The sequence below is a fragment of the Amblyomma americanum genome, chromosome 3 (assembly GCF_052857255.1).
Source record: "Amblyomma americanum isolate KBUSLIRL-KWMA chromosome 3, ASM5285725v1, whole genome shotgun sequence".
In the NCBI taxonomy this organism is placed as follows: Eukaryota; Metazoa; Arthropoda; class Arachnida; order Ixodida; family Ixodidae; genus Amblyomma; species Amblyomma americanum.
The window spans coordinates 145,300,667-145,325,944 of NC_135499.1; the positions used below are offsets into that span (position 1 = coordinate 145,300,667).

At 49.6% G+C, this 25,278-nt stretch overlaps 1 protein-coding gene across 1 annotated transcript in view; it reads right to left on the reverse strand.

Annotated features, from left to right (window-relative positions):
- Positions 1 to 1,002: 1,002 nt before the first annotated feature.
- The window catches only part of LOC144125078 (uncharacterized), a 32,375-nt gene continuing 8,099 nt past the window's right edge, over positions 1,003 to 25,278 (reverse strand). The window contains exons 3-8 of the mRNA XM_077658151.1: positions 19,226 to 19,529; positions 16,837 to 17,019; positions 14,368 to 14,736; positions 13,171 to 13,477; positions 6,229 to 6,511; positions 1,003 to 1,222 (exon numbers count right to left, since the gene is read on the reverse strand). Of these exons, the coding sequence (XP_077514277.1) occupies positions 1,096 to 1,222; positions 6,229 to 6,511; positions 13,171 to 13,477; positions 14,368 to 14,736; positions 16,837 to 17,019; positions 19,226 to 19,529 (1,573 nt within the window). The 3' untranslated portion in view covers positions 1,003 to 1,095. The remainder of the gene's footprint in view (positions 1,223 to 6,228; positions 6,512 to 13,170; positions 13,478 to 14,367; positions 14,737 to 16,836; positions 17,020 to 19,225; positions 19,530 to 25,278) is intronic.

The following is a 25,278-nucleotide window of genomic DNA, read 5'->3' on the forward strand; positions in this document are numbered from 1 at the left end:
GGGCCTGAGAAAACGTGTGCTTTCGAAGCCTTGTGAGCTAATGCGATAGGGGGGATATTGCAAAATGTTTGCTGAGTCTTCGATGGTTATTGAGATGTAGCAGTATCATGAGAGTAAGCACTACAAAGGACAGTGTCAAAGATTGCTGTGTATTGTCTCTTTGCAACCACAGACTTTGCAGGCAAGAGTGCCAGGCATCCTAAAAGCATTGTCAGAGTTGCATGTATTTTTAGCATGCAGGCATCCAGAACAGTGTCTTGTCAAGCCTGTAGTGACTAGCATGCACTCTCTGACTGAGAACATTCAGCCTGCCATAACTTGCTCTCAGACCAGTTGGGTTACTGATGTGGGTGTTGCCAGTCAGCATATGTTCTATGCTTGTTCCTTCTGTTCTACATTGTGTTCTGAACAGCTCTATTTAGTGTGTGGCCTGTTTGGTGCTAGTTCTCTCTGTATCTGAGCAATATAGCAGCAAACTTTGTGTAGTATGGAATGTGTAGACTTTCTCCAGACAAGCCATGGTGCCTTACTGTGTGGAGAAGCTGATATTCAAGGTTCTGTTTTTGTGACACAGAAACAGCATCATGTGACCTAGAATATTCTAAGTGTTCAGGCACTTACATTAACAGAGAACAAGCAAACAGGCTTCTTCTATTTTTATGCTTTGGTTTCTTGTAATGCTCGTATGTTTCAGTTTGCATCTGCAAGTTTTGTGGAAATAATCCAGCAGTCTGTGGAAGTCTGACGTGCAGTTGCAGAATGCTACTGTTTTCCAAATTGGATTACACCACGTAAAACCTGTCTGTTTCTATTTGGAAATTCTAAAATATACTGCCAACATCATACTATGTATATGGGAAGTAAACCAAACATTGCAAATTAGTCCCCCCGGCAACATAGAAACCATACTGTCATTAGCAATATGCTCTGCTGAGATTCGTGCAGGAATTTGCGTGTTCCTTATTCATGGTTGCATTTCTATCATTTTCTGATCAGTCTAAGATCACGCTGTGTTGCATTTTGCGCACAATTTATTGAAGCTGTTTAATGTGATCCCTTGTTTATGAAGCAGCTTGGCAGAGCTGACCACAGATTTTACAAACGCTTGAGATTTGCACAGGCAACACGAGGCATCCGAAAGTGCGACTCATGGAATACAATGGGAAGTCCGATGACCCCTGTCGGCCCAGACAGCGCCACATGGGAATCTGAAAAATGATACCTGCAGAAAAAGAATCGGAGAATGTTTGGAAAGGCATTGATAACACTGACCCCATTGACCACATAAGTGGTGAAGAGGCATGTGATCAAATCAATCATATTGTCATGTAGCAGGATGAGCACAATATCATGGATAATGAGGAGACCTCTGCTATGGTTGCTGAGGCGACAGTATGCATGCCTGGAGGTACTGGTGCTTTGTTATAACAAAATCGAAGGGTCTCTGCAAACCCTTCGTTGTAACCGTTGCCTTGTTTCAGCCCTAGGTGACCTTGGCCACAAATGTGGCATGCCAACAGGCTTACGTGCCACCGTGTAGACTGAGGACAACCTAGCTTGTGTTTAGCATGTCGCCGATGTGTGTTCAGGGAGCCTTCAATACGTGCACCGAGTGCCCCCGGCGCGGCCGAATGCAAGTACTCACCAGCTTTTTCCATGGGCAGCATTGGCTTCAGTGCCTAAAAAGTGGGTCTTAGTGGAATAATGTCACGGAGAACAGGAAGACACCTATTCATAATTTTCGGCCCCGTTTTCTTGGCGCTGAAGCCTACGTCGCCTGCTGTAAAGCAGTGCATCTAGTGACTGTCTTTGCGGGCACCCTCTTTGGTTGGTTTCCCCGCATGACACACGAGAATGCTGTCCTCAACACTTCATTGCATGACAGCAATGCCTTGTGGATAGTGGGTGCGCCAGTCCGAAGGTGAACGAGCCACCATTTGAAAAGGATTCTCATATCTTTCGAAGTGAAGGAACCATGGCCTCTTTCTAATTCTTTCACACCATGTGCGAAGGCGTTAGTGATTAAATCTTTTCAGCAGAGGATTGTAGATTACGTCAGAGCCATTCGCTATCTGATACTATTTCATTATATTAAGTCGCCGCGGTGGTTCACCAGTAAAAAAAAAAAAAAAACAGCCGCAGGTGCTCAGTGATTACGGTGCACGGCTTCTGACTCGAAAGACGCGGGTTCGATACGGCCACGGCAGTCACATTTCAATGGAGGCGAATTGCTAGAGGCCCGTGTGCCCCCATTGAGCGGCCGTGCCCGTGTACTGTACGATGTCGGTGCACGAAATTTTCCGGAGCCCTTCACTACGGCGTCCCTCATAGCCTTGAGTCGCTCTGGGACGTTAAACCCCATAAAACTAAACCAAATTTTATTTTACTTAAATGGCTTGGCTGGGGATGTTTATTTTTCAAATTCTTTTTAAAAGTCCCACCATACTAATACTTCGCACCTGATGCAACTGTTTTAATAATGGCCGCATTCTGGTTACAGGAAGTTATCTTGCGCTTTAGTTTTCCAGCGCTGCCACTAATATTGGCCTTGTGAAGCCTTCCTTGTGGGACGTCGATAGCGTCAAGCACATCAAAATGCACTGCCATTCGGTCAAACCACGCTGCCACGCACAAGGCACCTGAGAAGCACAGCGCTCTCGCAGTAGGCGGCGTGCAGAGAGGTGGTTGGCAACTCTCGAAGCGCAGCATAGCGTAGCAGGCTGCGTGCTCGACTTTCATCGAAGATGACTAGCTGCTGCGCTGGCGCGAAAAATTTCTAGGCGACCGTCCCGAGAAAAGCACCATGTGCGGGCCTCTCTAGACCTGGGAAAGTTATCGGCATGTTGAATGCGGAGATCAGCAGAGCGGGTTACGCGCAGTAGTTTGTTTGCCGCGTCGAGTGGATGCAGATGAGTTAACAAAGTGCCTTTATAATGGAAAAACTCAGCGTGAAATGGACGGTGGGGTTCTTTATATCCGTCTGTAAGAAAACTTTACTTCCTAAAAGCCAAATATCAGATAACGGGCTTCTACGGGAGCTTCCAAGGAGAATAGCCATTCCTAGGTTATATGCAATATTTCGTTACAAACCGTTTCATCACTGCGAGGTTTGGCTGTACTGGGTTTTGTGGCATGGTTTGCTTAACATCGGAACCTCCATGAACACATTTAATGTGAAATGTCAATATGAGAGAATTTATGCTGTATCTTGAGAGCAATACCTACGAGATGCATACAGTCAGCTATGTTTCAGGACGCTATTGTGTGGTTGCTGCACCGCAAATAGCTTTTTTTTTTTTGGGGGGGGGGGGGGGGGGTAAGGGAGTTGGGGTTAAACGCTTGCTGCTCTTAGTCTGGATGGCACCTTAAAATTTATTTCATTAGTATTGGTACGTTCGTTTGGAAACAGCGCGAAAGACGGGACGAGAAGACGCACAACACGAGCTCTAGAATCAACTGGCCATTTTATTTCACAAAGCACGAAAAAAAAAATTGGAGGAGATACTTAAGCCCCACCGTAAAGGGGCTGTGAAAGGGGGGTCGCAACAAAAATGCGATGTGCCTATGGTGCTAAAGGACGCCGATTCACAGATATCCTCCAGCAAGAATTTTTTTAGATGCGTTTTGTGGAAGCTTAGTTATCTGTGATCAAAATTTGAATTTCCGCGCCTTCGCGCCTTTCCCTCTCGCTTCACTTTTTGCACGCTGAAATCTCGGCGCTCCTCCTTTCTTCTGGGCAGAATCTCTAGCAGGATGTAGTCCTCTCTGCTGCTATCTATGGTATGCTGAATCGCTGTGGTGTTGCGATGGACTAGCACGGCCGTGAAGACGCTCGATACGCCCCCCGATCAATCTCTGTCTCTTTGTTCTTAATGTATATTGTTCTCCGAAAGATAATGGGGTAGGCTTGCAGGACCTCTTGATAAAGACGCAACGGCTAGCGCCTAGGGCTGAAATCATCGTGGTAGGGGATTTCAGTGCACCTCATCCGGAGTGGAGCTACATCCGAGCCAGCCCAAAGGGAAATAGGCTTTGGCAGGTAGCTCAGGACCTGCAATGGACGATCTTGAACAACCCGTTAGTTCATACGAGGATAGGCAACAGCGTGAGCATAGACACCTCTCCGGACCTCACATTTGTGAAAGGTATTAGGGATGCAAAGTGGGCAAGCACGGGACAGCCACTGGGCAGTGATTACTGTATCCTTTCCACGGTATTTAGTGCTGCTAAGCACAAAGACAAGGTGAAAGGAACTAGGGTGACGGATTGGGACAGATTTCGGAAAGTCGGGACACAGTGAACGGGGAAATGGAGGACTTGGGAGCCTGGGTTGAGGTGCTCAAGCAGGACGTGAAAGTTACCGCAGAAGAGGTTCTGACGGAGGAGGAGGGCTTTACGGCGGACTCTATAGACTGTTACACATGTGGGAAGCGCATGCGAGTCTCCTTCAGAGGTGGAGGAAACAAAGGCATAATGGGGTCCTCCGTAGGAAGGTGGCCAAGCAAGAACGAGAAATCGAAACCTACACGTTGGACTTGCAGTGCAAACAATGGGGGCAGATTTGTGACCGGATGAATGGGCAGTTCGGATGCTAAAAAAACATGGCAGTTGTTGAGGCACCTTTTAGATCCAGCGGCAAACAAATCGGCGCAGAAGGGGCAAATGGCTAGGTTAATGCATCGATACCAAGGCACGACTGGGGAGTTCATTCACGAACTCAGAAGTCGTTACGTAAATGGCGAGGCGGGCGGCTGCTTGCCGGATTACTCGGTAGAGGAAAACCTAGAATTAGATGCGGACTTTACGGTGACTGAGGTGGAGTTTGCCATGGGGCAGTTTCGTACTACGTCGGCGGCGGGTCCGGACGGGGTTACTAATAAAATGCTGAGGAACCTGGATTTCAAGTCAGTGGGGGCTCTCACGGACTTGATGAACAAGTATTGGGCGGTCGGGGAGATCCCGGCAGTGGAAGCACGCTATGATTACATTTATTCCTAAACCAGGGAAGGTCTGTATTGAGGCTCTTCGTTCCGTCTCGCTGACGTCCTGCTTGGCCAAATTGATGGCGCATGTGGTCCTCAACAGGCTTCAGGGTTATGTGGAGGACAAAGAGTTGACACCTGAAACGATGATTGGCTTCAGGGCTAATTTATCAACGCAGGACGTCATGACACAGCTCAAAAAGGACGTGGTTGATCCTGGGTACGGCACGGGCACCAAGGCTATCTTGGGGCTCGACCTCACTGAGGCGTTTGACAATGTTACCCATAAGGCAATATTAAGGAACCTATCTGACATATGACCGGGGGGGGGGGGGGGCTAGAATCTACACCAGATCATTTCTGGAGGGTAGGACTGCGGAGATTGTTGTCGGAGAAGTTAAATCGGATCCCTTCCCGTTGGGGGGGGGGGGGGGGGACACCACTAGGGTCGGTTTTATCGCGGTTCCTGTTTAATCTCGCCTTGATCAAGATACCGCCGAGGCTGGAAGGGTTATCGGGACTTAAACATACATTTTTTTGCGGATGACATTACTCTATGAATAACAAGGGGCAGCGACGTTGGAGGAAACTCTACAACAGGCAGTGGATATTGTGGAGGAGCTAGCTGGGGAGGCAGGACTCTCGTGCTCTCAGCCCAAGTCCCAGCTTTTTGTGCTTAGGGACAAACCAAGAGGGATACATGCGCGGCACTATGTGCCGCCACCCCCGCTAGAGGTGAAGGTAGGGTATGCGCCGGTCGCTGAGGTCCAAACGATCAGGGTCCTGGGTGTGCACCTGCAGACTAATAGGAAGAATAGGGAGGCCTTGGAAAGGCTTAAAAACACGGTCAATGCTACCGTGAGGCTAATCAGCAGAATCGCCAATCGTGAGAGCAGGGTGAAGGAAAAGGACTTGTGTAAGCTCGTACAGGCGTTTGTGCTCAGTAGAATAGTGTATGCGACGTCTTATATGAAGATGGACGCTACGGAGAAAGGCAAGGTGGAGGCTATGATTAGACAGGCGTATAATATAAGGCAGCGCTTGGGCTGCCTAACAATGTGTCTACCGAAAGGCTGCTGGGATTAGGGGTGCACAGCACCCTGGAAGAACAGCGGGAGGCGCACTTTGTGATGCAACTCAGTAGACTTTCAAAAACGAGACCAGAAAGGTACATATTGGAGAGCATCGGCATTGGAGTGAGTTGATGCTCCAGCCGGGGACATGAAAATTCAGGCTCCGCCCGTACCTGGCCAGCCCTGCGCGGCAGTTCGGGATGGAGACGGCGCCCTGCCTCCCAGCCAGGTCCCCGGCTTCGCATCGCAGCGGCGCCCGTGCCGAGCACTCGCAGCCGTAGGCGGGACCCGTGTCCACGTGGTGCGGGTTGTAGTGTCCCTTGGTGGCGGCGCAGTCGGACGAGCCGGCAGCCAGCGGCACCGAGTGCAGGTGCCAGTTGTGGTCCGCGCTGCCGTTGCGGCCGTCCTGCCAGCACAGGCCCAGGTCCACGTACGCGTCACCCAGAGGGTCACCCGCTGGGCGTGCAAGGGGAGGGAAGACAACGACACCCATGAAGATGGTCCCTCGCGTCCTTCGACTGTGACCAGGGACGGTCAAATTCCAAGTCGCTAGATGTCTGTCTTCTGAAGGCGGACAGCTAGCATTCTCTTAGCGTGTTGGTGTGTGTCTCAGTGCAAAGTCGCTGAGGTTGGGCATTGAGGCACAGAGCGACCTGGGCGGACTGGTGAATGAGGCCGGCGGGGAGGATGAATATAGAATCCGTGGTGCGTGGAAACTTGTAAAGTGACTGTCAGGAAATCTTTATTCGGAAAGAAAAGGTGCCCTGAAAATTAATCGGCCACATCGTGATTCTTGTAAAAATACATTTAAAGTGCTGTGGTAATCGATAATTCATCATAAGATTCGAATTCGGTACCGTTCACGTGACCTAAACCGCTGTCCGGCCCACGAAGAGTGACGTTTCGTAAGGATTTTTCACGCTACCAAATAAGCTGTTCGGTGCGTCCTGATGCTGAGCGTTTTGATGTGCAATGTGCTGAAGAGCATACCCTCCCCCCCTTTTTTTGTCGTTTTTGTCCTTGCAGTTGGTGGCACGTGACCCGGGGTGAAATATGAGCACGCCGGACTTCGTTCACTTTTGTTGCATACGTCTGGGATCAAGATGCGTGAATTAATGTCAGTTTCCAATCTGTTCCTTTCCAGTTCAAGAGGGTTCGAACGAATGTCGCGTTTGCCTTCTGTGGGGTCATCAACGGGTATGTGCTGTGCAAAACTTCAGGTTTGCTTGCTTAGTAGAGCTGCGCAAAAGAATCGCAATTAACGCATACTATTCGTTCTCGATTTGCGTTCTATAACTTTAGCAGTCGTTGCTACTTGCTTTTGGCTGACGCTTTCTGTTCAACGGAAACAAATCTACAGCTGTCATCTAAGGAGAGTTACGTAAACACAATGTTAAAGCATTAATCGGCACGTGCTTGAACTATGGCCGTAATGCGCCACTGATAAAGAAACGGCTCGAGCACGGTTCAGACAAAGGGGACTGAAATTAACAAACGCTTGAACAAAAGGAACATAACGGCGCAAATGATGAAGATGCAGGTGGACACACGCAACGCTAACTTTTGACTATACGTTTAATAATTAAGATTTCACATCTATTATCTCTATTATCCACCTCGCACAACTAGCCGTTCGTGCCTGCTCCGTTTAATGAAGGCTACTCGCTCGCTCACATAGCAGGATTCACGAGGAATGGAAAAAAGCTACAATGCGCATGCAATGAGCAAGAAGGAAATGATGTTAATCGACTTTTGCTGGTACTGCCAAATGCGGGAGTTCCTTTCCGCGGTAGTAGAAGGGAAGGGGTGCTGACGCTCAGGTTACCCAGTGCGATGATCCTTCAGGCTTCGATAATTTCCCTTGTGGTGCGCTCCCTGCTTTTAAAGCGAAAGCCTTACTGGCCTAGCGTCTCAGCTCTCCAGGACCAACGAACCCTGGTGACAGTAGCCCAGGCTGCCGTTGGCGTCACAGGGGTCCCGCACTAAGGACCCCTATAGTGATTGTGAGGGCCAGGCCCTTCAGGCCTTGGTGCAAGCAATACCTTTTTGTAAATAAGCACAAATAAACGTTTTGCACCACCACCACCACCGATTTCGCCGTGGGCTGCAGTTTGACCTTGAACGTCCTTGCTGCGCCGCTGCCATAGCAACGCATCACGTGACTTCGCCGCACCGCCTTCGCTGTCGCTGCGCCGGGGCTCCACAGCCGCGGAGCGGCTGCTGCTTGACCACGTGATCTAGTCGAGCAGACGCGGCTTGGCGTCTGTAATGTTGAGTGCATTCCGCACGCTGGAGAGGCAGCGCGCCCTCCCTGCCACAGGTGGCAGTTAATGGCTGATCGCGAGAGGTTGGTCACCCAATGAACTCTGCGGCCTACTGCTGCAGTGCCGCGTGCCTGCCACAACGTTGTCAGCGCTATTGCATGCAGCTCACATCTCTCTTACACCGTCACGTATCTCAAAGCGCAACTGAAGCGTCCGCTAACCCAGGGAGCCAGTTATGCTCTATTCCTTTCCTCAATATCATTGGCATCTAGAACGTTGTCAACGCCAATTAACTCAATGAAGGCCGACAGCTTTCACTTTGTATGTCCTGGATTAGTTGAGCTAATTCATATTAATTTGTTTCTGTACTTTCTGCACTTCTGGAACAATGGTTTGCACTTTGTGGAAAACAAAGCGATGAAGTTCTTGGGGATACTCTTGGAATCTGAGAACGTCATTTTCATGTGCCCTTAATCTATCATTCTGGCAACGCACTGTTTGTACGTTTTTCCGCAGATTAACTGCAATTCATGAGCAAGTCCAAATTAAGCTATCACAAACCTATTTTCATGTTTTGTCTTGCATAAATTTTTGGGTTATATCATGTGACTGCTAGTACGGCTAAGCTTAGAAAGCTTTCACGGAATGGAGAAAACTGCTCGAACTTTGGCACGTTTATTTATGCATTTTGAGAATTATTGCTGTCTTTTGCTGGTTCTTTAAGTTTTCTGTGTCACAGCCACCTTAAACCTATACCTGCTTGAGCAAACACACATCGTGTGGTTTGGGGCAGCCAGCACCTTAAACCTGCACCTGTTTGAGCAAACACATATCGTGTGGTTTGGGGTAGCCAGCGCCATCGAGCCCATCGGACGCTGGCTGCCCTAAGCTCACGCAAATAACTGATGCTGAGGGTTTGCACGAACAGGATCAGAAACGCGATCGTGGCCATGATATGGGAAACTCAAAGAAGAAGCAGAAGAGAGCAGTCATTCCCTGCGCGCCGGCGCCGTATTTACGCGCGTATTGGTCGGTACGTCGACCCCCAAAACGGGTAGAACGGTAAAAAAAGTAGGAATTCCGAGCTCCCATGAGACCAAAAGTGGACGTAAGCTCCGCCTTAAGTGTACGACGCGATAGCATTATTAGTTAATGCACATATATGCGGAATCGGTCATTCTCTACTTTACATTTATAGATCTCTGGGAGTCCTCATTCCCCTCCTGGCTCAGTTGTGCAGCGGTTAAGCGATGCGTCACCGCCCTGCGATGGCAGGTGCTGCCATCGGTGAGGCTTGTGCGACCCAGGTTGCTCTCCCCGAGCAATCTCTCGGCGACCAATCACTAATTCAACCACATGGAGGAAGGAAACACCTGAGGAGAGGCGGTTACGTCACATTTTTTCAAGCCGGCTCCCCCCTGCGCGCCCCCTACTCGGCCGCCGTCTCGGCGCACTTGCGCATGCGCCGCAGACAATGCAGCAGACGATGCCGCTGCGCCCAGCATTAGTATTGGCTGCGCCCGAGGCTAAAGACCATCAGTAGTCATTGAGAAAGCGCGTGACTTCCGGCGCTTTCTGGCGTGCAGCTAGGACAGCGATAGCCTCTCCTGAGTTTTCCTTCCTCTATATTTAACTGCCATTTGCCATCGTGGTCATTTTCGTCAAAAACCGATTGGCAGGTTGTGGTGACGCCACAAGGTCACGTGACCCAGGTGGCCCACCTGGGTTGCTTCTCCGGGGATTTTTCGCGCACAACGCCGACGACGACAACGCCGGATTTTCTGCACAACGGGAGCGTTAAAAAAAAAAAAAGACGACCGGCAGAGCGCAACACACATCGGAACTCCAGCGGTGCCGTGAAATATTTGTCAACAGAGACGGTGCACTTCCACGCCGGGCACGAATTTGTCACTTCTTTCCAAAGAACGTGCTATGGAACATGCGAGACGTTAACGCATCATCCCTTTTGTTCTGAAATGCTGTCGAAAGCTGTCACCGACGTTCCAGACACACGACTCGCCGCACATCTGAGCGACTGGAAGTTTCGTTTTTACGATCAGGCCACAGTCGGCCCTGCTGATCTTTGTATCGGTCTTATCTGTAAACGCTTTGCAGGACTCTTGAAAAAGAAAGGCTCGTGAGACGTTTGCGTAGCAACAGTGACAGTAACTGGCGTACTTTTGTGAAGGCTTGAAGGCAGCCGGAAGGCACAGCTGTCCACATTAGCATAGTTCCCTCCATTTCTTTGCGGCCGGCTTTGAGCCTTGCACAGGCTGCGGCTGTGACTGTCATACCGAATTTGGAGAGCTCGATTTCGGATAAACGAGTCGACCTATGTGCAAGTAAATACGATACATCAATAATCACACGATTAGAGCAGGCAACGTGTCTAAGTTCGATTCTCCACTTCTCGCAAGCTTTCAAAGCTTGGCCGTATTACCAGACTCGTCATACCCAACAAGGACAAAAGCATTTTTCATATATTTCAAGATTTCACTATAGCGATCAATGTATCCGTAGATCTTCCATCGGCAGGCTTGCGTTTTTTTTTTGTCATTAACATTTTTGCCGTCGTCAGAAATATTCCCCGTTGGTTTTCTATGGCAGCTTTAACAGCTCGATTCCAGTGGTGGAAAAACGTTAAAAGAAAGATTTTGCTACGCATCGGCAGAAGTGACCATTACCTTCGATATTTATATAACAGTACCACAATATTCAAATTTTTGTCCAATAATATGGGACATGGACAGAGCCCAAACATGTACACAAGGCAACAACACATCAAAAGTGATTTGTAGATTTTAAAAGAGTTCTCAATGAATGGGTGAGGTGCGCTTTCTGATTCAGCGCAGAGGATCATGGGAAAGTCGTCTGCTACCGCTACTTCCGGTTCCAAATTTCTCTCCCTGCTCGCTGGCTTCACAGCAGTCGCTGTGCTAATATTGCTCCTTGGACTATTTGCACTGCAACACCACTTATTGTATTGCATCGTCGCAAGACCAACGTGACATCGACTCTGCTATGCTTCGTCGTGTGTTTTCGCACGAAATGCAACCAATATAATGTTAATGGCAGGAGGCTTTCTATGCGTATGCAGTGCGATGAGTTGAGACGGGCTGTGCGCACAATGGCATGTATGGATAGCTTGCTAGCCCACTTGCAGCTCTTACATGCTGTGAGGAAAATACATCTATCGCCTGCTTAACTGCGCACGTTTCAGCCCTTCGCTGCCATCGTAGTGCGGCGAAAAAACAAATATATAATGACCAACGCGTGAAACTATAGTTCAACCGACTGCAGTGCATACGCGGAGCGGACAGCCTATACGCAGGCATATTACGTCCACGACAAAACACTCCTACCTTTCGTTATTGTCAATTTCTGCGCTCAGGGCGCGCTCATCCGCTGCACGCGCAGATCTTACGGTGCTGCTATGCAATAAGCGGTGTCGCAGCACAAATAATCAGTGAACAAACGATGCATGCATGCACGGCGATTGCTATGCAAAAGGTAGTGTGTACGAGAAATCTGGAACCGGAAGTAGCTGGCAGACGATTTTCCCATGGTTCTTTACGTCCACTTCGGAAACGCACGTCACCTATTACCATTATCTTGCGGATATACGTATATGTGTGACAAACGGTGCAATATAATAGATTAAAGGAACATAAAAATGACGTACTCAAGTCCAAAGAGTGCTACCGAGAGTTTCGTCGCTCTGATTGCTCACAAATGTGCAAACCATTGTTCGAGAGCTGCACAACATGCAGAAAAATCGGAGACCGTATATCATGAGGGAAATTATCGAAGCCCAAAGGATCATCGCACTGGGTGAGCTATGCGTCAGCACCACTTCCCTTGAATTATCTGAGAAGGAATCTGTGCACTTGGCAGGTCCCGCAAAAGGTGATTAACATAATTTTCTTATTGACCACTGCTTACGCAATGTGCATATTTTTTCATTAGTCGCGCATCCTGCTATGTGTATATACGCATCTAAAATTTCCATTATGAAATGTAGTTGAAAGTCGGCGCTGTGTGTGTCCACCCTGCGCCTCTGTCTTTGTCATCTGCATTGTTCTGTCGCCGTGAAAACCCATTGTCCCGCACCTTTGGCCTTTTAAGCTGAAGCTGCATCGAAATATACATGCGCCTTACGCTCCTATTGTTGCACACCCGTGAAGCATTCGCGCCACGATTTCTCTCAGCGAACCCCACCATCTTTAGGGGAATCCCCAAGGGTGGAATAGATTTGTAATCATTAGCACCCACCCAAGCGCAGCCATACGGCTACAAAGGAGAGCTATACAGCTACTCCGGAAACTTCGTAGTTAAAGGAAAATTCGTCCTGGTCGGGGACAGTCACTCTACCAGCTAAGCAGAACGACTAGCAGATGGTAAGGCGAGAGCGAAATGATCAATAACTCTAAATGGGAGCGGTGTTGGTCCAATGTTTAGAAGATTGCTCCAAGGTGCAGTACAAAGGCTACGAAGGAAAGCTATACACCTTTCATATGGTTGCGCTTGGGTGCATGCTAATGCTGCAAACTCCAGTCTAAAACTCACTCCAGTGTTGCAGTTTCGAAGAGCAATGCATTGTTTCTTGGAAACCTTCCACACCTTTCGCAAGGTTGTTTTACCGCATGACACACGTATGCCAGGAGAAGCTAACCGAGCGGTCCCCTTGCCGGCTCCAGAATGGAAGGCGATGCTCACCAATGGCAAGGAAGTGAAATCAGGAATCGCGAAGAGGATCGTCACAAAATACGGAACCAGGTGAGTGAAGCAATATGGCAGAACAGGGCAGCTTTCGTGGCAAACATAGGGCCTGGAGCGGCAGTGGTGTGTTACCCTGGTCCGCGCGCGTGATGGTGACGGAGCCCCTGAGCGGCCCTTCGAAGGTGGCCCGCGCCCGCGTCAGGGGCCGCGCGGAGACCGGCAGCAGGTTGGCGCACACCAGGGGCCGGCCGTCCGAGCCGCGCACTAGCAGCATGCGCCCCACGACGCTCTCGTGTCCCGACAGGGGCAGCGTCGGGTCGAGCAGGTGCCGGTAGACGGCGCGGTGCCCCGCCACCGGGCCGTACTTGCCGCTCAGGTCTCCGACGGGAAACTGGTCGGCGGTTCCCTGGCCCTCCGGGGGACTGGCCGAGCGATCGACCTGCCGCAGGAAGGAGGGCGAGCATGGAGACTGGGCTGAAGTGTCTAGGCTAGCATTGTTGTTTAACTATAGATGGCGCTCAGAAACTATGGTTAGCGCAAAAAAAAAAAAATCCGAGGCTTCTTTGCACTACCATACGTCAGAAGGAACATTCTGGCAACAGACCTTTCGAAAAATAACCACTGATGCGTTTACCACGATGACCCGAACGAGTTGATGAGCCGAACTGGCTATAACAGCTTACGATGTAAAACAATGAATTTCGAAAGCGCGTGATCACGTGGTGACAAATTTTAATGGGAGTATTGCCGTGTTCACCTTCAGGTCAATCGGAGTGTGCAGTCTGTGACCGCTCGGCCTGGACCATGTGGATTGTTGTGGTCCATATCGCCTTTCTGGCGGGCGTCGCCGACCTTCTTTGCTGGCAGTGTGGTGAAGTTTACTGACACGGCAAGTAATGTCAGTCTCAAACTGTGAGGGTGCGACCGCCTTAAATATTGAAGGAATGCTCGCAAAGCATTTCCGACGCAGTCCGTAATCAAAACAAAGGCTAATAATAATTGGTTTTTGGGGAAAGGAAATGGCGCAGTATCTGTCTCATATATCGTTGGACACCTGAACCGCGCCGTAAGGGAAGGGATAAAGGAGGGAGTGAAAGAAGAAAGGAAGAGAGAGGTGCCGTAGTGGAGGGCTCCGGAATAATTTCGACCACCTGGGTATCTTTAACCTGCACTGACATCTCACAGCACACGGGCGCCTTAGCGTTTTTCCTCCATAAAAGCGCAGCCGCCGCGGTCGGGTTCGACCCCGGAACTCCGGATCAGTAGTCGAGCGCCCTAACCACTGAGCCACCGCGGCGGGTCGAAACGAAGGCTCTCCGTCCGCGTTACCTTGGCCGGGTTGTAGGGGTCGGCCGGACCCGGGCAGAGCGTGTCCGCTGTGCCGATGGAGATGGAGCCGATCAGCAGCTCCGAGGCCACGTAGTCCAGGTTCTGCAGCTGCACGATGGACAGCGTGGGCTCGAACGGCGATGGCTGGTGGAAGACGGCCTTGCCATGGCGAGTGCCCAGGTCTGCCACCGCATGGCGCGCCACCCATTCGTGCAGTGTGCCCTCGGCCAGCGGCTGACCCGTGGGTACATCCACCAGCGTCACTGCCAGCTGGTCCCTGGTGCTGTCACCACCGCCTTTGCACTTGTCCAGCACAGGGTTGGCGCCCTCGATCACGTGGTATGTCCTCGTACCCACGGTTCCCGGACGCTGCGACGGCACACGCGCAACGACCCTATGTATCACTGAGAAACAACTCGGTGAGAGTAGATGTCAAGAGCTAAAGAGTGCACTATAGTTGCGAGAACATGCTCAAAGAAAGCAGGGAAGTAGTGCCGGACACCGTTGGGACTGACACAAATTGGAAGAAAAATGTGGCGGTACTACCGTACAAGCACACTGTCGCCCACCAGCTCAAAAAAATAGGGAAAAGAGCAGGTGTGCATGTGGTGTTTTCCGCACCAGAGAAGCTGTCGAAACTGTGCAAGAGGGTAAATTCCACCATTACTGGCAGCGATTCCTGCACTGTTAGGCACAGGCAACCTTTTGTAGAGTGCGCAAAAAACGTAGTGTACTCTATACATTTGCCCTGCGGCCGAGCCTACTTTGGCCAAACTGGCAGATGTCTAAACGAGAGGCTCATGGAACACAGCAATAGTGTCATCGGGGCATCCCGTCATCTAGGCATACACTGCCGTGATTGCCAACAGTGTAAGGAACGTGGTCCTTTTTTTGGAAAAGCAACAGCTCTTCATAAGTATGTAAGCAAAACTGCCAGGGAGATAGCAGAGGCTGGTGAGATTGCAAAAAAAAGGAGATTATTGTGTCAGCACCCCTTCGGTGTTGTTAGGTGATTAAGAACGTCGGGTCTTAGGAATTTCCAACTAGGGTATCATGGTTTTTGTTCTTGTTTGCGTCCTGACTTTTAGGTTTTAGCTTTATGTTGTCTTCCTTGTACCTGTGATGATGTGTTTCCTTTGCAGGTTGGCGCTGCTACCAGTCTCACATGACTTTTCTTTTCGTTGCTGTGCATGCCCGCTGTATGCTACATGTAGTCGCTGCGCGCAGCAATAAACGTTGTTGAAGTCAGCGCTTTGTGGTGTCTCCCCTCAAGTCCGTGTTTGTCTTTGCGCTGTGAATGTAAGCATGAAGTACCAACTCGCCCAGCAACTGATTTTAAACTATAGTTGCGGACGCCAGATGCTAATGTGGAGTGATGGGGTCGGAACTTTCATGCCGCTTAATGTTGTATCATTGTCCCCACCAACGCCAGCCCTGTCAAGTCCACTGTGAATGCCTTATATCACACTCGCCGAGAAGGAAAGTTCGCTGTAGGGTAGAGGCGCCTCCCAACGATCTCCAGTAACGCACGCACTGCGCTATCCATGGTCCACCCCATCCAGGCCAGGAAAACGGACGAGGGAGCAAGAGAACATCAGGCTGATCAGGCTGACTAGGTTGACCAGGCTGAGGTATAACCGCAGACTGCGCACTGTTGGTCTTTTCACTCCACAATTAACACGTTCACTCGGTCTATCTACTCAATACTGAAGTCATGATTTTCACCGCAACGTACCATGTCATAAAACTCTAGGCGTCGCTTCGTGTTCCCAACCAGATCAGCCTCACCGAACGCCAGGGCAGTTTGAAGTGTGATAGATGTTGCCAACATCTATATATGGCATTATTTATCACACAGTGTGCCTGCCAAGTGAAGAAAGCGAGAGTGCAAATGATTTTAAATGCATCGCGGACTGTGAAGGCGATCTTGTCTGTGAGTTTTATGTGCAACTGGCCGAGCCTTTCACATCCCGAGAGCTCGGAGCGAAGAAAGTGCACGAGGCGAACTGAATAACATTTCCCAACATCCTGAGAACGAAATGAGCCAGTGGTAACCCTACCTTTGAAAGCTTTCTTTCAAGCCTTCACCAACTTGCGCACGAAAACAATGGCCTCGCATAGACGGAACGAGGCACTCTTTCACAACGTACTGAGATTCTCGTGAAACCTATATACGTAACTGTATCGTGCGCACACTTCACTTTCAGGACTGTTATCGCAAGTTCAAGAGACGTACAATAAATTTGAAAATATTTTTCGAAAATACAACTTGTGCCTTCCTTCCCCATAGTAATTGACCTGTCCGTACACAACACTCCGATGCACTCTGCTCTTAGCCTTCCTGTGTGACACAAGTACCATAGAGTCTATATAAAAGATGCGAAGGTAGAGCACTTGGCGCGCAACTTTGTTAGGGTTAAATGTGCCTGCTGGTAGCGTAACAGCCTTCTGTGCAGTCCAGCAACTTACCTTGCCCACGTTCAGCTGGGAACAGGTGTCCGGCGGGCTGTAACAGGGTACAGCCACGGGTGGCCTCTCCGGCGGTTTGGGCACTTGCGGAGGAGTCACGTGCGTCAGGTTCGGGGCCTGAGGTCCACCGGGAGGCGGCTGCTGACGAGGCCCAAGCTGCTTGCGGTGGACAGACCACCGCACCTGCCAGACGGAACCGGAGGTGTGTGCAACAAGTCGCGGCCACAAACGACCCATAGTTCATGGCTTCGCTATAAAGCGCTATACCATGCGCTGTAGTCAGGACACAAAAAGAATAAGCGCTGACACATTCGGAGTCTGTTGGTGTTATTTTTTATATCGAGGGGTCGAACTTTTCGGTTTTAATTTTTTTAAAATTCGGCCCACTTTTTGGGGTGTTTATTTCTGACCATATATTTTTCGTTTTTTTTCGGCCGATTATTATGTGCTACGAACGAATCGTCGTTTTTTTTCGTTATATAACGTAGTATTATCGTGCGTGGTATTATCACGATAATACCAAATTATATCACGAAAAAAGTACCTTAGAGTTTATCTTGGCTTTTATTTGTCAGCACGAACATTCGACTTGCCTGTAATTAACGTGACAATGGTCGTTTGATACTGGAAAAATTTTATTGGCAATAAAAAAACTAAAGGAATTAAATGATGGAACCGTTGAACAAAACCATACGTGGAAGTTGATTTCTAAAAGGAAGGTTGCAGTAATTATCCGGACTGTTGCGCTAACTTGCGCGACAGGAGGGCCACCAAGTGCCTTGCGTGTTGACAGCAGCGATAGAACTGACGCTTAACCGTTCCGCTATATAGCCAGAACATGACACTTTTTCAGGAAGCTTATGCAGGGATTCGTGTGCATGCCTAGGATATACTGAACTTTTGGTTAAGACCGAATTTTTGAAATTTGAATCCGGCGTACTTTTATAGTTTCTTTAAATTTATGGTTTAATCCGAAAAGCCCAACCCTCATGTATAACCAACTCACTTAACTCTTTGTCTGTGTAAGGACGCAAATCAAACCAGAAGTGTGTACGGCCACAATCTTTGTTAGTACAGCGCAACTCAGTAGCCAAGGGTTCGTGAGCGCCAAACTGAACTTCGTCAGACTCGTCTTCCGTCTGCTTTTTTCTCCTTCGTCAGCACTGGCCGCTGAGGCATCAAAGCCCAATGGTCTGTCTTACAACTGCAATGTTGTGAATATGCTGCGGAACGCCGACAGTATACATCTTTGCTGCACGAGGTGGCACATGACAGCCTCGTATAACAGTGGCGCGTATATGATGCGTTTGGCTTACGGCTCGCGTAAGTAAGTCTCCGGGAGCAACAACATAGACTGTTTCGTTGTTAGCCAACGCACTATGAAATGCGATTAGCATTTTGCAGAGCCTGACAGCGCGACCACATGCAGCCAGTTACGCAGGTAACGCATAGGTCATCGTCTGTGAAAAGAGGCCCGTCTGCGTCGTGCGGGAAGGTATGTTGTCCGCGGATGTCACACCAGCACTTTCTGACGTACACGACAGTATAGAAGCCGGTAAACGACAACCTTGTGACGTCGCAGTAAATACCCCCCCCCCTTTCTTTTTTACAGATGCTGACTGTATTTCAAGCACATTCGGTACAGTTGAAACAACCTAGAGAGGGGGTTGCGAGTCATGAGTACCGTCTGCGCACCAACACCGCTTACACGCTGGTATAGCTGCACAAGATTCACTGTACCACAAGATCTGTGCGTCAGTTCTTGTGGGAAATGTGCATGGCCTGTGCATGACTTCCGTTTAGTCTGCTGGCGTATTTGTGACGAGTATGAGACTCTGTTGTGCAACGTTAGGAGATTGAACGTACTAATGGACGACGTCTCTCGCATCGTGTACCCTTAGGGTTCAAAAACTGTGCGGCGCGCAGTGGAAAAATACACTTAGAAGTTTTTAGAGGACACGGACCTTATGGGACAGTGGTAGAATTAACTTGTCATTCTATTAAATGTCAGAAGCGTAGCAACTATCGACAGGCCCAGTGCAAGGCTAATCCCACCTGCACATAAACACCACAACCCACGCCATCCGAGTAAAGGTGCTGCTCTTGGTACAGTCGTGAGCACTATAAGAGGGAACAATCTTTGAGCATTAATGTATTGACCACTCCATAATTATGTTTGGAGCACAGTTTTTTTATTTTTGCAACTAGTTTTCATCTTGCCGTATAATATCCAGCAGAAGGCCTTCTCGAATTTAGTGCAGGAATAACCAGAAAATTCTCAATTCTGCACAAAATTGCTCTGTCTTCATATTCGCCGCTCTTCCTTTCCAATATTCCCTTCTTGTTCCCTCTCATATTGCTACGACTGCACGTGGAGAGCCTAAAGGACCTGTGCATCGCGGCGGGTGCCGTTGGTCCAGTGCAGCTCGGCGTAGACGCTACCGAACCGGGGCCACTGGCGCAAGAACAGAGTGCCGGCCACGGGGGGTCCCTCGAAGCGTGCGGCGTACGTGGTGACCGGGGCGGCCGGCGGCTGCAGGGCGGCGCACGCCTCACGACCCGTCTGCACACTGCGCAGCACCAGGGCCCGGCCAGCCCAGTAACGGGGCGCAATGGGCAGCAGCGCCTTGGTCGCGAGGCGCGTTTCCTGCTCGGAGGCCAGCTGGCCAAACTCGCCCGTCAGGTCCTGGATCCTGCGCGCCGCAGTCACCCTTCCTAATACTTGCGCAACAACAGCAGACATATTTATTCCAGCTGCCGAGGCACAATCCCAGGCTATGAGTTTACTGGCACGCCACACACGAAAAGAAATACTCAGTTATTAAAGGTACACTAAGCACAAGTCCATATAATTATTGTCATTCAGCAAAAAGTTTATTGTTTGGCTTTACTTGGGTATGTTGACGTCATTCCGGCAGCACAAAAACTCATTCATCGCCGAGAAAATTGGATTTAAAAACCTTCCCGCATGTCGATTCAAACTCGTGACATCACTACCGAAAAGGACGGGTTGTCACCGTTTTGATGTGAATGGAGGCGTAGCGTAGCCTCCAGGATCCGCGAAGAAAATCGGTGTCCACGCATGCATTTTACTTGGGAAATCGGCCGATGATGGCGACACCTGCATTTCGTTTTTTTGGTCTTTTCTAGCTCATAAAAGCACCCATAAATGGATGCATTCCGTTTCTGTGATGCCCTTCGTGATTTGGTCGGGGTTGAAGAGGTCCTTAGCAAGACATGTGATGCGTAGAGCAGATCACTTGGGGTGTGCGGATATGCCAAATTTTCGAATAGCGAATCGAATATCCTCCTATCCGATTCGCTGAATGGATCAAATAGTGCATGTTCAAAATGGTTCGAAACGGATCGAATATGCTCAGAAGTTTTCAAATACTTTTCTAATATTCGGGATGAAGTTCGAATAAGGCACGCCATATTTTCTCCGTTGACTGTTTCAAAAACACTGCCCACTCCGACGCTGCACACCATGCTGCCGCGATCGGTCTGCGCGGGAAGAAGGGTTCAGCCACGGCGCGGTCCTGTTGAGTAGCGGCGTTCATAATGGTCATACATTACCTCCATGTTTGGGCAATGGGGCAGGGCACAGGCAGGATCAGTGAAACCTGCTTTTATGTCCGATCTCAGAGGTCAGGGCTAGCACTTAATTCTTGCCCTTCTCATCTTATTCGCTGTCGCCATCAGTAGCAAATAGTAACTTTTGCTGTAATGATTTACATTAATAACAGATAAAATTCATTTATTTAGAACATATATAAACGCTTGCACCAATTACATAAATGATTATATTTCGCACGATTGTTCGTTTTGTATAAATATTCGTGCAAGTAGCCGATATTCGTAACAATCCTCGATTCGTATTCGATTTGGTTTTTAGCAACGCTATTCGTATTAGGCTCGGCAATAAAGCTACACTATTCGTATTCGATCCGATCGTGAAAAAGGTGCTGTTCGCACACCCCCATAGATAACCGGTGTTCTATCAGCGTAGCAAAGCGCGCACGAAGGGAAGGGGACATGGCCGGGGGTCAGCGAAGAACCGGGCAGAATAATCTGGTTACGGAATGCACCGATATATATATGCGAGGATTCAGAGGAGCGGTGGGCGCGCTTGGCGCATTGGAGGAAGCTTTTGCTTAGCGCCATCGTCATTATCATCAGTCAATCTGATTCCACTGCTGGACAAAATGGGGCCTCTCCCAATGACCTCCAGCGATTCCTGTTTGTCGCGACTGCTTTCTTGACTTTTTGAAGCCATTGTCTTCCTTTGCCAGTCGTACGCACAGGCGTGCGCAAAAGAGGAGATACTACGGAAACGGTGGCAGAACTGCAAGTCAGCGCTTGTAACAGGCAAAGACGGGCTAGTTGGTGGTTAAAAACAATGGAGTGCGTATTGCAACCGCGCAAAACTGTGCTTTGTTCTCTCCGTCCCTCGTCGTTTTGTGCGGTTGCAATATGTACTCCAATGTCAGCGCTATCTGACGGCGCGTAGTTGCTGTCGCGGTTAGTCGCGATATGCGCAGTGCGCCCTCCTTAATCTGCTGGCCTGTTCGCATACACAGTTCCGTCGGACACTGCTTTTTTCGGCAGAAGAGCCGCAAGGAACTGCCTTTCACTTCCTCGGTGGCTGCAGGCTGTTTGGGTGAGCCAGTTAGCGCATGCCAGTCGTTTTATCAGTAAATCTGTGTAGCGAGTCGCCATCGTGGCACAATTTTGCGCGCAGGTTTTTCGTGTGATTCTGGCGAATAATTTGCGACAGACAGCGTGGAGAAAAAACTACGAAAGCGCATCTTTTTTTTCTTTTTTTCAGATGGACACCACCGCCAAGTACCTCAAGGCGCGATTGAGTTGTCCACTGACCCAGGGAGCAAGTTATGCGCGTTTCCCTTCCTCAAAATCAATACAGTCTAAACCTCCGCTGGTTTTGAGAAACAGAAAAGGCGCATAACTACCTCAATTTGCAGGTGGACGCCACCCCTACTCACAGAGCGATTGAGGTGTCCCCTGACCAAGTGAGCCAGTTACACCTGCCATACTCAGAGGCTTCACTCAGGCACGGACACCCCTTAAACCCGTGGAGTGCGGCTAGAAGTGTTTTCGAAATAAAATATCTCGCAAGCTCAGCTCTACAATCTGTTGCCTTTTGATGTCTTTCGTTATCAGAACCTTTCGTTATCAGTTGTGGTGCAATAGCGACTTGAGTGAGAAATTGACTGATTAAACGGCCCGCACGCGCCGACTCGCTCCCCCAGACAGCTTGCCACCGCGAAAGCAAAGAGCGGTCCCTGGCGGCATCTGCGTCGAAAAAGCCTTGTCCGACGGAATATTTGACAATGGAACTGCAGAGGCTACCGCAAAAAGCAGGGCCTCATAAAACAATACATAGACGCACAACCCCCCCAAGCTGGCCAAAGAAAATTCACTAATCCTCGCAGGAGATTTCAACGCCCTGGACAGGAGTTGGGGATACCAGAAACAAGCCATCAAGGGAAGAACATTAGTGGAGGTAGCGGAATACTTTGGCTGCAGTCTAATCACAGATCCCGTGACCCCCACAAAAATCGGGCATAGTGTGAGCGCGGACACTTGCCCGGACCTCACCTTCGTAAGGAAGGGCAGTGGGAAAACACGATGGAAAACCTAGGCAGCGATCACTTTATCCTCCGGACGCGAATAGCATCGGACAGGATAAGACGCCAGATTGGACAAGCAGAAATCACAGACTGGAACGCGTTTAGCGGGGCGTGCAACCAATCTGAAGGCGGTATCCAATCACTGGAGGAATGCAGCGGCAGGCTGAGAGAAACGCGAGAAAAATACACAAAAGGATAAGGAGAACAACAACAACGCCCGAAGTAGACGGGCACCTCCTCAGACTATGAGAAGCCAGACGCGGTCTCACCAAAAGATGGCGGAAGTAAAAACACAACAGGAGACTAATACTAAAGATAGCAGAATTCACGGCAAAAGCTGAAGAATACGCGACGCAACTCGCGAAACACAATTGGGAACAACTCAGCGACTAGCTTAGGGGAACTCTAGGCATGGCCAGAACCTGGAATCTCCTAAGAGCACTAATCGATCCGACCAAAATCAAATCAGAAAACAATAAAGCTATCCACAGGTTCATCCACTTTTTCGAGGGATCTGAAACCGGTCTCCTAGAGAAGACACGAGTTAAATGTTTCGGTGATAACAACCCCCTGCGATACCAAGGAACGTATTGTGGAGCCGAAAACCAGAGACTCGACCGCCCCATTACTGTGGAAGAAGTTTACGCGCGATAAGGAACAGGACCAGAAACACGGCAGCAGGAGCGGACAGTCGACAACGCCCTGATCCGCAACCTGAGCTACGACCTCACACAAGAGCTCGCAAACTTTCTTGACAGACACTGGTAGGCGGAGACGGTTCCCGAAGATTGGAAACACGCCGAAGTAATAATGATACCTAAACCTGGTAAAAAGCTCCAAATTGAAAATTTCAGGCCCATCTCGCTCACGTCGTGCCTTGGCAAGCTTTACGAGCGAGTGGTGACGCTAAGACTGCAGAATTACATGGAAGCTAACGACCTTGTACCCCACCCCATGTTCGTCTTCAGAGAAAAACTTAAGACGCAGGACGTGCTCCTTCAAATACAAGAAGATGTACTCCGAAACGTAACACGAACGGGTGAAAATGTCATAACGGCCCTGGACATCAAGGGGGCATTCGATAACGACAGCCACGAAGCGATCCTTACGGGCCTATACGACCTGGACTGCGGACGCAGAATCCACGGCTACGTCAAAGTCTTCCTGTTCGATAGAACCACCCCCATCGGCATGGGAGACCTTCGATCGGACATAATTCACACGCTACACAAGGGAACATCCCAAGGGTCAGTCATCTCACCCATACTCTTCAACATAGCTATGATAGGCCTGTCTCGAAAACTAGAAAAGATCGAAGGCATCAGGCACGCCATGTACGTCGACGACATTACAGTACAAACACGGGCTCCCTACGGGAGAAGGAAGACAGGCTACAGGAAGCGGCCTCCTGTGTAGAACAATACCTCGGAGAAAGAGGAATCGCATGCTCGACCGAGAAATCGGAACTGCTGCGAGTCTGGAGACGCAAGCAAAACCAGACCGTCCTAACTAGCGAGGACCTGAAACTCGAAGTCTACCCAGAAAGAACGCCTATAGTGGAAAAGACAATACGAATCTTGGGCATGCGGGTTCAATACAACCAACGCAGTACTCACACTTTCACCCTGCTCAAAACAACAACGCTTCAAGTCGCACGCATGATCACCAGCATCACTGACAGGCAACATGGCATGCGCGAAGAGAACACACTAAAACTAGTCAGAAACCTGGTCGTTAGCCGAATCACGTACAGCGTATACCATACGAGTGCCTCAACAAGAGCGAAATACAACAAGCGGATTCCCTGCTTCGCAAAGTATGTAAGACAGCGCTCCGACTACCGCACAACACGTCTACAGAAAAACTCATGGCCCTGGGATTGCAAAACACCTTCGAGGAGCTACGGGAGGCGCAGCTTGAGTCGCAAAAACTCAGGCTGCTGCAGACAACGACTGGAAGAGCGCGCTTACTGAGACTCGGAGACCGCGAGCAGATGCGAGAAATGACGAGGACGGAAACGATCCCCGACGAGCTTCGCAAATACCTCAAGGTAGCCCCAATACCAAGAAACATGGACCCCAACCTCCACCGAGGCAGAAGAGAACGAGGGCCGAATTTATCGATAAAACATACGATCCTCATGACACAACCGTCTATGCAGACGCGTCTTCGAGAGGAGCTAGAGACACGAAAATTGCAGTGGCCACGGTGGTCGATTCGTTTCTGCACGAAATAACTAGCGTGCCTATGCGAGACTGCACGGTAGCAGAGGCCGAGGAAGTAGCCGTTGCTCTAGCGGTGGCGGAGGGCTATAGAACCGGGCGGTCGCTAACAATACTCACGGACCCTCAAACAGCCTGCCGAAATTACATGAATGACAGGATAGGTCGTCATGCGCTCCGTGTATTCCTCGCTGCGAGTGACAGAATTAAAAGCCACGAAGAAGAAAACGACAAGACCACACACAAAATTGTGTGGGTACCGGGACACACGGGGGTGGCAGGGAACCAAGAGGCCGACAGGATAGCTCGAGGATGTAATACTTTCCGAGCATCCGACGAGACCGCGGAACTCGTGCCAGCACCCAAGGAATACTCGGCCATACTACAAAACTACAGAGGAAGAAGGATCCGATATCCCCCGCCGCGCACATCTCTCAACAAAGAGGAAGCTGTCACTTGAAGACAATTACAGACAGGTTCTTACCCAAACCTACACATACTAAACAAAATGCACCCTACGATATACGCGGACAAATGTCCTGGGTGCGACGAAAAACCCACACTATATC